Source organism: Aspergillus ochraceoroseus, assembly GCF_002846915.1.
Source record: "Aspergillus ochraceoroseus IBT 24754 chromosome Unknown P175scaffold_1, whole genome shotgun sequence".
In the NCBI taxonomy this organism is placed as follows: domain Eukaryota; kingdom Fungi; phylum Ascomycota; class Eurotiomycetes; order Eurotiales; family Aspergillaceae; genus Aspergillus; species Aspergillus ochraceoroseus.
In genome coordinates this window covers 1874429-1895698 of record NW_024468476.1, presented here as the reverse complement: position 1 = coordinate 1895698, position 21270 = coordinate 1874429, and the positions used below count along the sequence as shown (strand labels likewise).

General features: G+C 27.4%; 1 protein-coding gene across 1 annotated transcript; it reads right to left on the bottom strand.

Moving 5' to 3' along the window:
* Nucleotides 1-15937: 15937 nt before the first annotated feature.
* On the bottom strand, nt 15938-20993 carry P175DRAFT_0505985 (putative HMG box transcriptional regulator; the record flags this gene model as incomplete). The annotated part of the gene is made up of 5 exons (XM_040898155.1): nt 15938-17419; nt 17482-17627; nt 19879-19919; nt 19992-20734; nt 20772-20993. The coding sequence occupies 5 exons, from the start codon at nt 20991-20993 to the stop codon at nt 15938-15940; spliced, it is 2634 nt and encodes an 877-aa protein (XP_040755701.1).
* Between the last annotated feature and the right edge of the window lie 277 nt (nt 20994-21270).

Sequence of the window (21270 nt, the reverse complement as noted above, 5' to 3'; positions counted from 1 at the left end):
AAATAACTATATAAAAGTATTTTTATACTATATATAATATAGTAAAGAATAAGGTTTAAAAGAATCTATTATTTAATATTATATCTAATACTATAATGCCAGCTATGAATATACTAAATTCTTAACTAATAATAAATAATAGAAGGAAGTAGTAGTAATAGTAGAAACATGCACTATTATAGAATATAATAGTTACTAGCTATATTAATTATTAGTTAAAGTAATCTAGAAAACCTAGAATGCTATACCTATTTTATAAGGAGGAAAAATATAATACTAAGAACTATCTATATTTAGTAATTAACAAGTAAAAGAAAGAATAAAGACCAAGTTTAATATTTTAGTACTTTAAGCCACATAAGTTAAAGAATAGAAATAATTTAACCTAAAATTAGGCTATTACCCTAACTATATAAGCTAATATTATTCTAGATAATAATAATTTCATGCTATCTAGAGTTAATATACTAATAGCTTTAATATTAACTATCTTTAGAAATAAGTAGCTATATAACTCCAGAGCAGGCTATATAATATATAATAATTATAATCTCTTTAATAACCTAATTAAAGACCTAAATAGCTTCAAGAATTATGGTTTTATTACCTTTAATAGCAAGGTAGTATATCCCTAAGGTTATAGAAAAGTAATAATTTAATTTAAATTAGATAATAGTACTTTAATATTATACTAAATAGAATATCTTTAGAATCTAAATATACTATGTAACCTAATACTAGTAGAAAGAATAAAGATAGAATTAGGAATCTATTTTAACTTAAAAAATTAATATATTTATAAAATAATAATAAATAAGGTAATTAGATATATAATCTTAGATAATAATATCCTATTTTTAGTTCTAAATAAGGTAGTAATTATGCCCACTATACTAATAGACTTATTATATTAATAATTAGGTTATCTATCTATTAAATAATTAAAGTATAATAAGGTAATACTTTATAATAAAAGTAATAACTTAGCTACTAATAACTTACCTACTACTAATTAGAATACTAAACCATACTATAAAGTATGTTAATTATTAAAATTAAAGAAAAAGATATCCTAAAAACTATAATTATATATAACAAAATTATTATAATTTATATATATAGATCTCTAAGAAATTAAATTAATTAGAAGAGATAGTATTAAGTATATCCTACTAGTTCTAGATAATTATTCTAGATACCTTTTTATATAATATTTAAAGGCAAAAAGTAAATCTTTAAAGGTATTAAAGAAAATATATAATAGTTAGCTAAATATAACTAGTATCTATATTAGAAGGGTTAGATTTAACTCTACTCCTGAATTTAATAAATATGCTAGATAGAGTAAGGATTTTAGTACTATATATAAACTAATACTATTATAAACCCCTAAAGAAAATAGCACTATTAAATAGTTTAGTAGTTATATAATCTAGACTGCCCACATAATATATATACAAGCAAAAATAGAGCTAATTATATAGTTATATAATATAGATATAGTAGTCTATATTTTAAATAGGTTGGTTAGGAAAGGTAATAATAAAGAAAAGCTACTTATATAACTTTTTTATAAAGGATTAAATATTCTAATTAAAGATATTAATCTATAATATATTTATATATAAAGATATAAGGTATTTATAAATATCTTATATAAGGATAGGATTAAAAATATAAAAATATTACCTAGAGTAAAAATTAGTTAACTAGTTAAATATAATAAAGATTATATCTACAAGGTATAGTATCTAGATACAAGGAAGATAATTTGGTCAAGGGATATAATATTTAATAAAGGTAATATTAATAGAATAGATAGAATATAATTATAACTTTTTAATAGACTAAAACTAAATAATAATAATTTATTTAGAATAACTATATCTATTAATACTAAAAGGGAAAGAATAACTTATAATAGTATATTTTAAAATAATACTATTCCCTAAACCTTACTATTAGTAAATAATAATAAAGTTATTACAGGAAGAATTTAAATATTAATATCTAATCTAGCCCTACCTGAACCAAGCCTATCCAACCCAGAGGCAGGTGCTGACTTGATATATCTGCGCCCACCTGCCTCTGGAGCTATCTCTAAAACTACCCTACCCAACCTAGAGGCAGGTATCAAACTCATCATACCCAAGCAGCTACCTGCCTCTGGGGCTGCCCCTAGAGCTATCTTCAAAATTACTGAGCTCATCATACCAGAGCGGACACCGGCCTCCAGGGCTGTTTTCAAAACCATCGCCAAGCAAAACAATCGAGCGATTAGTAAGGATATGGAGGAGATAGTAAGATCTAGTATAGTGTCAGGGGGCAGAGTTGGATTCAGATATTCATTGACTAGGAGCTAACCAGACAGAATAGCAGAATAGTAGGTATTAGGTAATAGACAGGATATAGCTTAAAAAGCTATAATAGGATCAAGGATAATATAGCTTAAATATAGGAATAAGGGTAGATAGTTAAGGTAGAATCTAACTAAATAGGTATTATAGCTTTGTACTATAATAGTACCCCCCTTCTTAAGATTAAGCTCTATTAAAACTAGGAAGGAATTAGCTAGGATTTCTTAGAATAATAAAAATAATAATTATTTACTAGTTAGTAAGTATTCTCTAGATATTTAGCAGGCTCTTTAGTTAGCTTATTATATTTAATCTACTTAATAGTATATTATAACTTAGGTTTACTATAATTTTAATAAACTTATTAAGAATTAAGGACTTTTTTAATTTTTTATTCTTTTAATCTTTCTACTTTAATAGGTAGTAATAGATTAGAATATTAATTAAATAAAGAATTATTAATAGTAGGGTAAAGTAGAGATATATTAAATATAAGATAGATTTTTATATTTTTAGATAATTTAAGTTTATAAGTATATAGGCTAATAATTCTCTTAATATAATATAGTTTAAAATTCTTCTAGTCTAATTTCTTTTATAGATAAAATATTTAAATATTATAGATATTTAATTAAATTTCTTACTTTATAGTATAATAATATATAAATTATTTTTAGTAATTAGCTTATATTTTATAATAAGCTTAAGTAGATAAAATCTTAGTATAAATAAACTTATAAATCTTATATATAATATTAATAAATTTCTTAATATCTTTCTTAATAGAGTAAATAATAAAATAACTTAATTTAAATCCTAATATTAGGTAAAATCTATAATTAATTATAAATAGTAATACTTTTATAGACTTAGAGTAGATAGAGTTAGTAGTAAACTTAATTATTAATAATTATTTAGACTAATTATCTTATAGATATAATATATATACTTATAAGTATTATTTTAAAATAGTATTAATATATTTAGTTTAGCTATTAATTTTAAAATAATAAATAATAAATAGTAAGTTATAAATCTTTAAATAAGATATTAGATATTTTTAAAAAGTAATAATAAACTAGACTTTATAATCTAATATAATTATTTTAAAGATATTATAGAGTTTTTAAATATATTTAAGATATAAGTTAGCTATTTCTTTAATATTAATTATTCTAGTATAAAGAAAAAAGTACTTTATCTTTATTAAATAATTAATTATAATTAAGATAATATTATAGTTATTACTTAATAATAAGTATATAATAAAGTTTATACTTATATTTTACTAGGCATATTTAAAAATTAGTAAAGATCTTAATACTTCTTACTTTACTTCTTAGGAAAGAGTAATTTAATAATAGAGGTAATAATTTTAAATTTATTAATTAATATACTTATAAATTCCAGGCTAGAAATATTTATATAATATTAATTTATATATTTTAGTTCTTTTAAGATATCTAGTAGCAGGATTTTTATAATAAAGTCTTAGTATTTTAATTTTTATCTTATTATAATTAGGTATATAAAATTAGTCTTAATATCTTAAATATAGACTAGTATATTTATAATTAGCTAGTATAATATTAAGGTATCTTGATAGACTATCCTTTAGAATATTTAAAATAGACTAGAACTTCTTATCTTGTAGATAAGCTTTATTAAATAGTAATTATAATATTAATAGCAGGAAGATTAGTTTATTAATAATAGATTATTTAATAAAGTATACTTAGTATTAATTATTAGTATTTAGTCTTAGATTAGTAGTAATCTTAGATAGTAGGTTTTTAGATTTTAGAATAGTCTAGCTCTAGTAAAGGAATTATTTATCCCTCTTTTTAAGTAGGTTTTCTAACCTTCTAGTTAGTATATTAGGCTTAGTACCTAACTTCCTGGGGTAGTAATATATTTAGAAATTAAATCTTAATAGAAATTTAAATTAGTAGGCTTATTAATAATTTAGTAGCTTAATTAATATAAAGTATTCTAGATTTTAGTAGTCTATAATAATCTTTATAAATAATAAAGTTTCTTCTAATTTAGGATATTATTCTTTAAAGTAATAAATAATAATTAATAATTCTTTATTATAAATCTTATAATTATATTCTATTATAAAATATTTTTTAGAAAAAAATATAATAAGGTATAATATATCTTTATTATTATATTATAATAATACTCTAGTAAATATATAATTAAAGATATTAATTTCTAGAATTATATTTTTTAATTAATTAAAAAGTTTTAGTATTAGGGTATTTATAAAAGTAGCTTTTAGTTATTTAAATACTTCTTAGTAAGTAAGTATCTAGTTAAAGTTAATATTTTTCTTAATTAGGTTAACTAATAGTCTAATAATTTTTAAAAAATTATAGATAAATTAGTAGTAAAAGTTTCTAAAGCTAATAAAGACTTAAATATTAATTAAATAAGTTAGTATTTTCTACTTAATAATTATTTTTACTTTATTAGAATCTATTTAAAAGCTATCTTTACTTATAATTAGTTCTAGAAACTTTATTTTATATATAAAGAATTTATATTTACTAAATTTAATATAAAGTTTTACTACTTATAAATATTTTAATACTTATTAAATATAATAAGTATATTTAGTATAAGTTTAGTTATAAATTAGAATATTATCTAGATATATAATATAAAAGATATCTAAATAATTATATAGGGCTTTATTAATAAATCTCTAAAATAATACTAGGACTCTAGTAAGCCTAAATAGTATTATTAAGGATTTAAATAGATCTAACTAAATTTAGAAAGTAATAAGATATTCTTATCCTTTCTTAATCTATAGATTATTAAAAATAGAGATAATATTAATTTTTAAGAAATATCTTATCTTTTTTAGATTATTTAGTATCTCTTTTATTAATAGTAGTAAGTAATAATCTTTTATAGTAATTATATTTAGAATTTAATAATTTATATAGAATTATAGGCCTCCTCTAGGTTTTTTTATAAATAAAATAGAGGATATAGTAAGAAAAAAACTAGAATAAATAAAATCTTTTCTTAAATTTTTTTTAATCTATTTCTTTAGAATTTTTAATTTATTTTAAGATATGTTATATAGGCTCTTAAAAAGTAGGATTTTTCTAGATAGTAATTTAATCTTATAATTATTAAATTAGTAAAATAGCAGGTACTTAGCCTCCTTTAGTAAGAATATATTATAAAACTTAGTAAACTTAGGGAGTAGTTATTCTTATAACTTAGATTTAATAATAATAATAAGATTTAGAATAGCTTTAATATTAGTAATAATAATAATAAATATTTAGTATTTATAGCAGGCATATATAGTATAGGTAGTAATTAAGACTCTAGTAATATCTTAATTCTTTAAAGATTTAGGGTGGAGGTTAAGGTATTAGAAAGAAACTTTTAATAATATATTATATAATATTAAAATTTTTATAAACTTTAAAGATATATTATAGTATTTTTTATAATAAGGACTTTTAAATAAAATAATATAATTAATAAATCTAATCTAGGAGTTATAAATCTTTAATTAAGATAAGTTAAGAATAATAAAAAAATATATAAGTTAGATTATAAAAAAAGTAGTATTCTTTTTAATATAATTATAGATTTTTTAGATTAAATAAATAAAATAAGTAATATTATTAAATTTTACTAGAGTATTATTAAATTCTCTTAGTAAGATAAAGTTCTTTAATAATAATATTTCTAGCTAGTTATTTATAGCCTAATTATAATCTATAAAATATTTATTCTTAATTCTAGAGTTAATTATAATAAAAGTTAGTAAAGTTTTATTAGAGATTTCTAGATTAATAGGTAGGATTATTAATTTAGATTAGTAACTTTTCTCTTCTATTATTATTCTAGCTATTGCAGCCTTTAATAGATAAAGAGAGTACTAGAGGTATTCCTAATTATAGCTTAGGTTAGGGATACTCTATTTTCTAATTTAGGAGATATAAGGTATTTAATAGGCAGGATTCTAATTAATAGGGGGTATAGGTCTAGTTTAATAGTAAATATAGAAATATGGCTAGTTAGTTTTTAGTTAGGGTGTAAGTAGCTACCTACTAGGTAGTTAGTACTATTATAGTAGTAATATAAGTATTAGATTTAATAATTAAGATAATAAGTAGTAGATAGGTTTATTAGGTCTTTAGTAGGAGTAATAGTAATAATAGGATTAATAGGAATTATAAGAATTTAAGTAGCAGGAGTTAACTTTAAAATAGGTTAGGGAGGCTAGAAATTCTTTATAAATAAGGGCAGGGTAATACTTATATAATAATAATAGTAATTTTTTAGATTTTATAAATAATTAATAAAGTTATAATATTATAATAGAGCCTTAAAATATATTAATATCTCTTAAAGTTCTTAACTAATAGCTTATTCTAGAATTATAAATAAAATATTTTTATTTATATTTCTTTCTAATATAAAATATTAGAATTTAATAAAAAAAATACTAAATTTATAATAAATTTATTAGAAGTAGAATAAATTAATATAAATATTAATTTTTAAATTTAAGTTTCTAAAAGCTTTCTCTAAAATTTCTAAAATTTTAATATAATTACTTAATTTATAGATTCTATCTTAGATATAAGATAAGATTTAAGTATATAAAGTTTTTTTAAGATAACTAGTAATATAAGCTATTCTATTATTTAGGGTTAGAAAATAGTTAAGATTTATAGTTATCTTTTAGTAGATTTAAAAAATAAAGTATTTTAAATTATTTTATTAGCTATTAAACTTATTAGAGTTAGGAAATTATTTAGAGATTTAGGTAGTAAAAATAAATATAGTAAGAATAATAATAGTAGTAAGAGAGGTAGTAATATTAATATCTTTTTTAAAAGGAAATAATAATTAAAAAAGCATGTTATTTTAAATAAGTACTTTAAATAACTTTTATTAAATTTTTTTAGCTTATATCTTCTAGTATTTAATTATATTATCTTTTTATTAAATATAATTAAGAAGATTAATAATAATAAAATATAGGATAAATAATTTATAAAGTTCTTCTATAGTAATAGTAAAGAATTAGTATATCTTAATAATATATTATCTTAATTTATTAGGGATATTATATAGAAGGATTTTTATATTTTTAAGTAGTATAAGTAATAAGATAGGTATAATAATAGTAATTAATTTCTAGTAAAGAGGAGCTATATAATATTAGGGGGTAGAGTTAGATTTAGATATTTATTAATTAAGAGCTAACTAGATAGAATAGTAGAATAGTAAGTATTAGATAATAGATAGGATATAGCTCGAAGAGCTATAATAAGATTAAGGACAACATGGCTTAAATATAGGAATAAGGGCAGACAGTCAAGGCAGAATCTAACTAGATAGGTACTACGGCTTTGCACCGTGACATATAGAGGAATAATCTAGGTAAGATAGATATAAAGGGATAATTAACTATTTTACTATAAATAATCTATATGCTAGTTAACCTATTTTTAAAAAAATACTAGTATTATAATTAATGTAAAGGCTTCTAGAATCATTTACCTAATATAGGGAGGTCTTACTAGTTTTAGAACCTTCTAAAGATAACTATGCTCTAATAACTCTAGATATACCAAAAAGGAAGTATTTAAAGACTAGAAAGTAGGTTAAATTTAATATTAGGAATATAGAAATAGTTAATCTAGTAAAAGTATAGAATCCTGCTAGTAATAATATTAGTAGTAGTATTATTACTCTATAAAGATCTTCAAGATCTATAAAGAATTAATACTAAAGTATTTACTTTAAAGATAAGTAGGCAAAGTAATTACAGGAAAAGAAAGTAAAATAGAAATAATAATCTTAATCCTAGTCTATATTACCTCCAAAAATACTTCTAGAAATACCTTGTCTACTAAGATCCTATCTAAAGCTAGAAGAATTACCTAATATAATTACTATAATATTACCAGATCCTAGTAATTTTATACTAGAGATCAAGCCTATAAAGATTTATAAAGTTAGAATTCTATAGATCTATACCTAAGTAATAAAGTTACTATAAAAGGATTACTAGATATAAGTAATATAAAGTTAAATTAGCAAGCTTGAAGCTATTTAGACTTATAAATTTATACTATTATTAAAGGATATAAAAGTCTTACTAGGAAAATAAGTATATAATTTAAAGTTAGATATAAATAATAATATATTATAATTCTATATAAGATAGGTTATGTATAAAAATTTCTAAAAATTAAATATAGACTTTAACTAAGTCTACTCCCTAGTAGTAGTAAATACTTTAGTAAAGCTATTTTTAAGTATAGTTACTTATTTTAATTTAAAATAGGTATAATTTAATATAGTGACTACCTATCTTAATATAATGATCAAGGATTAAAAGATCTATATATACTAACTAACTAGTTTTAATAAGTAAGATAGTATAATATATCTGTCACAGTGCGAAGCTGTAGTACCTATCTAGTTAGATTCTGCCTTGACTGTCTGCCCTTATTCCTATATTTAAACTATATTATTCTTAATCTTATTATAGCTCTTTAAGCTATATCCTATTTATTACCTAATACCTACTATTTTACTATTCTATCTAGTTAGCTCCTAATTAATAAATATTTAAATCTAACTTTATTCCCTAATATTATATAGCTCCTCTCTACTAAGAGTTAATTACTACTATTATGCTTATCTTACTACTTATATTACCTAAAAATATAGAAACCTTCCTATATAATACTTCTAATAAATTAAGATAATATATTACTAAGATATACTAGTTCTTTATTACTACTATAGAAAAATTCTATAAATTATTTACCTTATATTCTATTATTACTAATTTTTTTAACTATATTTAATAAAAAAATAATATAATTAAGTACTAGAAAATATAAGCTAAAGAAACCTAATAAAAGCTATTTAAAATACTTATTTAGAATAGTATGCTTTCTTAATTACTATCTTCTTCTAAAAAAGATACTAATATTACTATCTTTCCTACTATTATTATTACTCTTATTATACTTATTTTTACTATCTAAATCTTTAAATAACTTTCTAATCCTAATAAATTTAATAGTTAATAAAGTAATTTAAGATACTTTACTTTTTAAATCTACTAAAAAATAATTATAAATCTTAACTATTTTCTAACTTTAAATAGTAAAATAGCTTATATTACTAGTTACTTTAAAGAAACTTTATATACCTAAATCTTATTTTATATCTAAAATAGAATTTATAAACTAAGTAATTATATTAAGATTTTAGAAATTCTAGAGAAAGCTTTTAGAAATCTAAATCTAGAAATTAATACTTATACTAATCTATTTTATCTTTAATAAATTTATTATAAATTTAATATCTTTTTTATTAAATTCTAATACTTTATATTAAAAAAAAATATAAATAAAGATATCTTATTTATAATTTTAGAATAGGCTATTAGTTAAGAACTTTAAAAAATATTAATATATTTTAAAGCCTTATTATAATATTATAACTTTACTAATTACTTATAAAATCTAGAAAATTACTATTATTATTATATAAGTATTACCCTATCCTTATCTATAAAAAATTCCTAGCCTCCTTAATTTATTTTAAAGCTAATTCCTATTATCTAAATTTCTATAGTTCTTATTAATCCTATTATTATTATTACTCCTACTAAAGACCTAATAGATCTATTTATTATCTATTACCTTAATTATTAAATTTAATACCTATATTATTACTATAGTAATACTAACTACCTAATAGGTAGCTACCTATACCCTAATTAAAGACTAACTAGCTATATCTCTATATTTACTACTAAACTAGACTTATACTTCCTATTAACTAGAATCCTACTTACTAAATATTCTATATCCCCTAAATTAGAAAATAGAGTATCCCTAATCTAAACTATAATTAAGGATACCCCTAGCACTCTCTCTATTTATTAAAGGCTGTAATAGCTAGAATAATAATAAAGAAGAAAAGTTACTAATCTAAATTAATAATCCTACCTATTAATCTAGAAACCCCTAATAAAACTTTACTAATCTTTACTATAATTAACTCTAGAATTAAGGGTAAATATTTTATAGACTATAATTAGATTATAGATAACTAGCTAGAGATATTACTATTAAAGAATTTTATTTTATTAAGGAGATTTAATAATATTCTAGTAAAGTTTAATAATATTACTTATTTTATTTATTTAATCTAAAAAATCTATAATTATATTAAAAAGAATATTACTTTTCTTATAACTTAACTTATATACTTTTCTATTATTTTTAATTTATCTTAATTAAAGATTTATAATCCCTAAATTAGATTTACTAATTATATTATTCTATTTAAAAATTCTTATTATAAGAAGTACTATAATATATCTCTAAAGTTTATAAAGATTTTAGTATTATATAATATACTACTAAAAACTTCTCCCTAATATCTTGATTCCTACCCTAAATCTCTAAAAAACTAAGATATTACTAAAGTCTTAGTTACTGCCTATACTATATATGCCTGCTATAGATACTAGATATTTACTATTATTATTACTAATATTAAAACTACTCTAAACCCTATTATTATTATTAAATCTAAACTATAAGAGTAATTATTCCCTAAGTTTACTAAATTTTATAATATATTCTTACTAAAGAAGGTTAAGTGCCTGCTACTTTATTAATCTAATAATTATAAGATTAAATTATTACCTAGAAAAATCCTATTTTTTAGAAGCCTATATAGCATGTCCTAAGATAAATTAAAAGTTCTAAAGGAATAGATTAAAGAGAACCTAAAAAAAGATTTTATTTATTCTAATTCTTCTCCTACTATATCTCTTATTCTATTTATAAAGAAACCTAGAGGAGGCCTATAATTTTATATAGATTATTAAGCCCTAAATATAATTACTATAAAAGATTATTATTTATTATTACTAATAAAAGAGATACTAAATAACCTAAAAAGAATAAGATATTTTTTAAAAATTAATATTATTTTTACTTTTAATAATCTATAGATTAAGAAAGGATAAGAATATCTTACTACTTTCTAAACTTAGTTAGGCCTATTTAAATTCTTAATAATACTATTTAGACTTACTAGAGCCCTAGTATTATTCTAAAGATTTATTAATAAAGTCTTATATAATTATCTAGATATCTTTTATACTATATATCTAGATAATATTCTAATTTATAGTTAAACTTATACTAAATATACTTATTATATCTAATAAATATTAGAATACTTATAAGTAATAGGACTTTATACTAAATTTAGTAAATATAAATTCTTTATATATAAGATAAAGTTTCTAGAACTAATTATAAGTAGAGATAGCTTTTAAATAAATCTTAATAAAGTAAAAATAATTACTAAGTAAGAAATATTAACCTATCTAACTAATATTTAAGTCTTTATTAGCTTTAGGAACTTTTATTACTAATTTATTTATAATTTTTTAAAAATTATTAAATTATTAGTTAATTTAATTAAGAAGAATATTAACTTTAATTAAATACTTATCTACTAAGAAGTATTTAAATAATTAAAAGCTATTTTTATAAATACTCTAATATTAAAATCTTTTAACTAGTTAAAAAATATAATTCTAGAAATTAATACCTTTAATTATATATTTACTAGAATACTATTATAATATAATAATAAAAATATATTATACCTTATTATATTTTTCTTTAAGAAATATTTTATAATAGAATATAATTATAAGATTTATAATAAAGAATTATTAATTATTATTTACTACTTTAAAAAATAATATCTTAAACTAGAAGAGACTTTATTACTTATAAAAATTATTATAAATTACTAGAATCTAGAGTACTTTATATTAACTAAGCTATTAAATTATTAATAAGCCTGCTAGTCTAAATTTTTATTAAGATTTAACTTCTAAATATATTACTATCCTAGGAAGTTAGATACTAAGCTTAATATATTAATTAGAAGGTTAGAGAATTTATTTAAGAAGAGGAATAAATAATTTCTTTACTAGAGTTAGATTATCCTAAAATCTAAAAACCTACTACCTAAGACTACTATTAATTTAAGATTAAATACTAATAGTTAATATTAAATATATTTTATTAAATAACCTGCTATTAATAAACTAATCTCCCTATTACTAATATTATAACTATTATTTAATAAAGTTTATCTACAAGATAAGAAGCTCTAGTCTATTCTAAATATTCTAAAGGATAGTCTACTAAGATACCCTAATATTATACTAGTTAACTATAGATATACTAGTCTATACTTAAGATATTAAAACTAACTTTATATATTTAATTATAATAAGATAAAAGTTAAAATATTAAGACTTTATTATAAAAATCTTGCTATTAAATATTCTAGAAAAACTAAAATATATAAATTAATATTATATAAATACTTCTAGCCTGGGATTTATAAATATATTAATTAATAAATCTAGAATTATTACCTCTACTACTAAATTATTTTTTTCTAAAAAATAAAGTAAGAAGTACTAAAGTTTTTATTAATTTCTAAATATATTTAGTAAAATATAAGCATGGACTTTATTATATATTTACTATTAAGTAATAGTTATAATATTATCCTGGTTATAATTAACTATTTAATAAAGATAAAGTACTTCTTTTCCTATACTAGAATAATTAATATTAAAGAGATAATTAATCTATACCTTAAATATATCTAGAAACTCTATAATATCTCTAAAATAATTATATTAGATTATAGAGTCTAATTTATTATTATTTTTTAGAAATACTTAATATCCTGCTTAAAAATTTATAATCTACTATTTATTATTTATTACTCTAAGATTAATAACTAAACTAAATATATTAATACTATCTTAAAATAATACTTATAAGTATATATATTATACCTATAAGATAATTAGTCTAAATAATTATTAATAATTAAGTTTACTACTAACTTTATTTACTTTAAATTTATAGGAATATTATTATTTATAGCTAATTATAAATTCTATCTAATATTAGGATTTAAACTAAGCTATCTTACTATCTATTCTATTAAAAAAGATACTAAAAAATTTACTAATATTATATATAAGATTTATAAATTTATTTATATTAAGATTTTATTTACTTAAGTTTATTATAAAGTATAAGCTAATTATTAAAGATAACCTATATATTATTATATTATAGAATAAGAAATCTAGTTAAATATTTATAATATTTAAATACTTTACTTATAGAAAAAATTAGACTAGAAGAACTTTAAATTATATTATATTAAGAGAATTATTAGCTTATATATTTATAAACTTAAATTATCTAAAAATATAAGAATTTATCTTATATTTAATATATTTTTACTCTATTTTATTACTAATAACTCTTTACTTAATTAATATTCTAATCTACTATTACCTATTAAAATAGAAAGATTAAAAAAATAAGAAATTAAGAAAGTTCTTAATTCTTAATAAGTTTATTAAGATTATAGTAAATTTAAGCTATAATATATTATTAAATAAATTAAATATAATAAGCTAATTAAAGAGCCTATTAAATATCTAGAGAATACTTACTAACTAGTAAATAATTACTACCTTTATTATCCTAAGAAACCCTAGCTAATTCCTTCCTAGTCTTAATAGAGCTTAACCCTAAAAAGAGGGGTACTATTATAGTATAAAGCTATAATACCTATTTAGTTAGATTCTGCCTTAACTATCTATCCTTATTCCTATATTTAAATTATATTATCCTTGATCCTATTATAGCTCTTCAAGCTATGTCCTATCTATTACCTGATACCTACTATTCTGCTGTTCTGTCTGGTTAGCTCCTAGTCAATGAATATCTGAATCCGACTCTGCCCCCTGACAATATCTACTACTTCAAGCCCTATATAGATTATAATAATCAATATTTCTTTAGTATAAGGAATTCTATAATATTCTAGTAAAAATTAGTATAAAAGTAATTAATAAAAACCCATGCTTCTACTATAATCTAGATTAGTAGTTAATACTTATTATCTATATTAATAATATAATAATTGCTGGCCCTAATAAAGTAAATATTTAATAATTTATAGATAAACTAAAAAGATATTTTAAATTAAAGTAACTAGGTAAGCCTATATAATTCTTGGGATATAATATTTATAGACTACTTAATAATCTAATATTAATATCCTAATATATATATATCCAAAAGATGCTCTATAAATAGAATTTCTATAGTCTTTGGCCATGTCATATACTAATAACTCTGGGATAGAAATTAACTAGAGAGACACCAGATACTAGCAGTATTATTCCAGACACTATATATATCTCTATAAATAAAGATGATATTGCCTACTACTAGGAGCTAACTAGATCATTAAATTAGATTACTATTTAGACCTAACCAGATATTTAATATATAATAATATAATTATTATAGAAGAATTATAATCCTACTAAGTCAGACTATAATATAATTAAATAAGTTTTCTAATATTTAAAGAAGACCTTAAACTATATAATAGTCTTAGACTATTTAAATAATCTATTATATATATATATTAATGCCTCCCATATAGATTATAAAGATAAGAAATTAATAAAAGGCTTTATATTTTTTATATTTAGAGCACTAATTACATAAAAATTAGTAAAGTAATTACTAGTTACCCTAAATTTAACTATTATTAAATTTATTATATAGGATATAGCAATAAAGCTAGCTATATAGCTATAAAAGCTATATACAGCTATTAGACTAGAAAAGTTTATAAAAGGTATTATACCTTTATATACTAATTCTATAAATACTATTACTTTAGTAAAGAAGCTAAATTACATGTCTATACTTTACTAGATAGATATTTACTACTTCTTTGTAAAAGAGGCAATCAAAAATAGCAGAATTTAACTATAAATAGTTAGTAGAGAGGACAATATTGCTAACAGGCTAATTAAAGCACTACCAACTATGAAATTTAATAAATTTGTTAAGAGGTTGGGTTTTAGCAGGTTGGAGATAGACTCTAAATAGCTTCATATAATAGACATGTTGCTAAGGGGGGTGTGTTAGAGTGCTGCACTCAGTAAATGCAACCAGCACCACCATAAAGAAGAAGATAGCGACACGTGACTACTCTGTGTATTTAAGGCCACCATTTCCTTCTAGATCTCCATGCTTCCTCCAAGCATCTCTCTATTTCCTATTTAGACCAATTGAATCCATTTCGGTCAACTTTCTACCGTCATAGTTTGACGACCTCTCATCATCAAATGATAGTCAATATTATTAAACAATATAGTAAATAAACCACCAATACTCCGACGAGATCCTCCAAATTCAATCGAGCCTCCAGTCTCACATGCCACAAGTAATGGCAGATGTTCAAATAACCTCCCATAGAACTTCATGTCCAAATGCTGAAAAGCGACAAAACTCCGACAAAAACATCCAATCTTTTAGAAACGAGAGAGAGAGAGAGAGAGAGAGAGAGAGAGAGAGAGAGAAAAGAAAAATCTAACTTCCCCACTTTGGGGCCATTTACAGATGCGACGACTACTGGGTAAGATAGTCCTCAACCTCGAACCCCACGCGCTTGAGGACCTTCTCTTCCAGCTCCTTCGGGGAATTCGCGGGTCTCCGTACGACCACGGTTTGCGCATCCCGCAGGCGGATTTCTACGGGGTTCCCGGCAAACCGCTCCATTTCAGCCTTTTCACACTCCCGGATGTAGACCGTCACGTCGGGCCCGACGCAGGCACGCCAAAGCGACGCCATCCACTGCCAATGGTCTAGGGGAGTATAGGCATCGTTGATCGGTACTGAGCAAGAAAAAGCATCCGCAGTTGTTAGTTGGTACCGAGGGACCAGTGCCACGGGTAGTGGGGCTATGCTTGTGGCCTCAGTGAAACATGAAGCGGACTCCGATCCATTCTCGCTCGAGTGAGTAGGGGAGCTGATACGCATTTCGGCGGTCTTGGGGATAATAGTTCTGGGCGAGACGCCGGGAGAGACAGCCTCGTTTCCTGAAGCGGGTTCTAACGACGCCCGCGACGAGCCTGACTGGACAAAGCTCTTAATCTCGTCGGAAATGCGATGCCACGAGGAAATGGTGTCGAGGTAGTCGACGGTAGCGTCCCCCATCTGCCCGGGCTCCGAGTAGCTCTCTCGGGGTTGAATTTCAGGCCCTTCAAATATGCGAGGATTGAACTTTCCTTCTTTCTGCAAGGCGGCGTATAAGTACTCTAGGGTGGCCTTCACGAGCAGAGGATCCTGTCCATCTACAGCGATCACAGCCCCGCGGCGTCGAGGATCCCCCTCACGAAACGTATGGGGCAGAGGAGGGGAGATCTTGGCGAGGAGCTTAATTTTGTTCAAAAACGGAATCGTCATGACAGTCGCCTCCAGGCTCGACCCCTCCTGGGGGAATGGAGTGATGGGTGTGACCGACCCGGACGCGGAAGCGGGCGTTTGGAGCGGTGGAAGCTTCAGACTTGGGTCTGGAGCAGCCTGCTCCTTCATATGTCGCAATCCCCGTGATGCTTGGAGGACTTGGGAGATTCCTCGTGCATTTTGGCTCTCTGAGCGTGGAGGGTATGGCGATGCGGGGTATGGAGACTCTGGGCTCTTGTCCCGAAGATCCGTTTTGAATGGCATCTGAGGGTTGAATCGGCGTCGCTTTGAGCCCGGGGATTGGGGAATAGTCTCTTCCCATTGGCGTAGGCGAGCTGGACGAGCTTCCCCATTACTCCCGAGCTTGATGGGTTTGGGGGCCCGATCAGTTTCTCCTCTGCAGCTGTAGCTCCGAAATGTTAATGTTTCCGTACGAGTATTCGCGGGGGCACCGTTGGCAGGGAAGACGGTGTCTGGAGATGCGGGTGGATTCATGACACGGCCACCGCATCGAGCGCAGGCAGTTGAACCAGGAGGATTATGGCTGATACCCGAACTGAGACTCCTGGAATTCCCATCACGACCATAGCGACGGGGCTGATAGCGGTACTCTGGATATTGTTGCTGATGTCGAGCTTTTTCCTCCTAGAAGCCATGGTGTTAGCTTAAGAAATACTCCCACTACTAAGCTTCTTTGAACTATTTACCTCCGCAAGTGCTTTCCACTCATCCTTGGTCGCCTGGGGAAGTTTCCTCCATTGCTCCCCGATAATCTTGGATATTTCTGGGTTCGCCAATCCTGGATTTTGTGCTACCACTGCTGCTTGATAATGCTGTCGGTATAAGATGAAAGCTATCCAAGATATCTCGTAAGCAATAACCTCAAGCAACCCCCCCCGGGAAAGAAACTTACCATTTCGAGGTCGAGGAATCTTCGGGTCCGGTTGACAGAGACAGAATTGAGTAACAGACTCTCTAGGGCCCGAGGGAGCTGATTTGACGGGACTAGAAGAAGACGACCGCTCCGACACCGAGCCCCGTTCCCGCAACGGGAGACTCTTGGTAGTTAGGGCTGCAGCGGATTTAGAAGCATCAACGGGGGCGGCCGTAGCGGTGACCTTATTCAGAGCAATCTTGGTCCGGTTGAGCGACGAGAGATGGACCTGTGGCAATCCATCGGAATATCGATAGGACGGTGCTGTCACATCCCCACGATCGACCATGGCGATATCGTCGTTCATGATTTTGTGTTCGAGGAGGTTGCTAGTAGGCCTTGACAGAGAGACTTGGGAAGAATCATAATGCAAAGCAGGAGGCTTGGGGAGCACTCGATCGTAAGACATTTAAGAAAGGCGACGGCGCCAGCTGAAGGGGGTGATAGGCTGGTCTGGAAGAGCTGAAAGAGGATGGGTATAGAGGAGAAGAGAGGAGGATGAAAGAAAGCAAAGCGAAAAAAAGAAGATGAAAGAACGGTCCAGTGGGAGAAAGTAACTAGAGAGAGGGCAAGAGAGCGTGTGCATATGTTAATATGAGTAATAGAGAAAGCAAAAGAAAGAAAGGAAGGGAGAAAGAATGAAAGAAAGAAAGAAATCCAAGATGTATAAGGTGCTCTCTCTTTGGAGGGGGAAGGGAAGTCTCTCTCTCGCTCTCTCTCGCTCTCTCTCTCGCTCTCTCTCTATAATAACCACCACAATAATAAGATGATGAAATTATAATCTCCAGAATATGTTTGAATAAATTTATTCGTTTGAATGTGGAGAAATCCTCTGATTCGTCTTTTTTTTTTTCTTTTCTTTTCTTTTTTCCTTCCTTTTCCCTTTTTTTTAAAAATTTTTTCTTTGACAATGAATGATGTTTCTATTCCAATCGCACCAACCAAGATGAGGGAGACGATTTAATAAAGCTAGGATTTGGGTTTTCAAGTGCTTTGTTAGGGATATAACAAGTTCACCACTAGGCCCTGGCCTCCACTCTGGATCCTGGAATGAGAGGGGAAGGGTTCTTTGTCTGAATCAACTTCTTTCCCACCTCTCTCGTATGTCGACTGAGGGTGGGGGAAGAAGGCAAATGAAACATCGTGGAAGGTATGAACAGAGGGAGAATAGGTACAGTACCAGTTAGGTAACTGTCAATGTCTTGATGAGTGTACTATGTATAGTAAAAGCTAGGGTATCTTTTACTACAGGACCAGGAAAGTATTGTCTCAATGTTTCCTTTGTCTGATGTTTCCCGCATGCGGCGTGATGCAGTTGCTCTGGATCCTGTTCAATTGGTTAACGGAGATAGAAACTCGGGTTCCTTTTGAGAAATAACCAACCAGTCAGTGTCTTAAGAGCTGATAGAAGCGCCTGGTTGTGCAAGCATTATGCATAAATGATTCATGATATTACTAGGAGAAAAAAAAAAAAAAAAGGAGGAACAAAGAAAGAAGCAAAGAATGCTGGAGAACAAAGAAATGAAAATCCTTCCCCACTTCATTGATTCCCAGGTACTAATTATCTACAGTAGTCACCTCCTACTTCCCGTCCCTCCGGACTTGATCTAGGTCTTGCTACGAAGTCATAAATCTACTCAGCCATTCTCCGATCGCATTCCGATCCAACTCCACGTTGCACTCTAGATAATTTTACATCTCTCTCTCTCTATTCAGGAACACAATGACACATACCACCCTATCAGACCCAACTTCTACCCTTATTCTGTACCTAGGTACTACTAGTGCTCAATAAAGGCGACAATGCCATCACCGTCGCGGCAAACCCGGATTCGGGTGAACCCCCCCAATGTCTAAGACCGGGAGACTTCAATCATCGACTTTACCTGGCGGAAAGGCAGCTCCCCGTCCTTTCTGAGGTCGTTTCGGGAACCAACCGTTCTCTACCTGTGTACATACAATAGTAGCTGTGGTATGTATCCTGGTGTCATCGACCGTGTTTAGTACGGGTTTATTGGGTAAATGGATCCTTTTGAAAATAATAATAATAATAATAATAATAATAATAATAAATTTTCTTCTTCTCTTTGTATATTTTCTCTCTCTCTCTCTCTCTCCCTTAAGGGTCACTGGAGCCACATCTCCTCAATCCCATGAAACACTTCCGTACCCATAAGTCGGTGTGCGGATTGCCCAAGGTGCATCTGGTTCCTACAATCCATCAGTCAGTCAGGTTTCATCCTTGGGACCAATGGGCCATAAATAATAATGTCTTGGTCTTACCAGAATAAATACTTTTCCGGACTTGGGCACGGCTTCATCGCGGATGTCACCACTGATTGCTCGCTGTTTTCGACACAGACATCTTCGACATTCTTCCAGCCAGGGTCTTGGTTCTTACCCAGTCCGTTGGCTTCTTCTTCTTCTTCCATACCTGCCTCGTAGAGTTGTCGGTCTCGAATCAGGTCGGCCAGGAATGCGTTTGTGTCAAACATGTAGACCGTCGCTTTCTTCCACTTTTCTGCCAAAGTGCGTAGCTGCCTGTTCCAATATTCGACCAGCCTAACGGCGGACTTGTGCTGAGAGACCCGCTGATCTCCAAGAGGTCGGAAGGCGGGCAAGAAAGTCACGTCGGGGGCAAGTGTCATAATCATCTTGAGTTCATCATTGCCCCAGCTTTGCGCTAGCGACTCCAGCTGTTGCATAATTACTTCAATACTGTGGTTGATCGACGCCGCCGCATGGTCATAGTCCTGGCCTATCGCATTCCACAAATCCCAAACTCCAAATGAGACCACAACAAGGGTGCGGTTCCGCCGCTCATGCAAAGCATCCTCATCCATATTGGCAATGATCTCTGCCTCCGCCGCTAGCCACTGGGCGGCCTGGGCCCGAAAATCCGCCAGTGGGGCTCGGTACAGGCTCAACGTACTACTAGAAAGCTCGGCATTATCGACCACGGAGCCAATATAACTTCCATCTAGAGCCTTCGCGGTCTGCGCAAGGTTCTCTTGGTGGCATGCAAACTAAAGTAACAGGTTAGCAAAGCCAGTCCGTCCACACGGTGATGGCCTGGAATTCTTTGGCATTGTTGTCGCTCCACGAATCTCCAAATACGACCAGCCTGAGGTCAAATGACTGCGTCGGCTGAAATTTCAAGGCCTGTTGATTGGGTACGCCGACTCGGCGGTAGTAAAAACGCTGGGAGCCTAAATACAAGGCGGACAGCAGGATGCTGACTACCGTGAAAGTACAGACGATGTGAAACTTGCTAAACAGCCTCATTTTAGGGGGTGGAGGTTAGGAAACAAAGGACGAGAGATGTATACAAAGGAATGGAGATGTGAGATTGACAGGGCTCGGCGCCTAGTCCTCTCTAGAGCCGATCGGCGAGTTTCTTTGTTCGATGCACGGCTGATTCCGATCAAGAAATTGAGACAAAATGTGGGAATTGGAGAAAGAAGAACCCGTTGAGGAGAGAGGGTGACAGATGGCGGAACATAACTAACTATACAGAGTACCTTGGTCTGTGTCGCGTGATGAGGACAAGAAGAGATAAGAT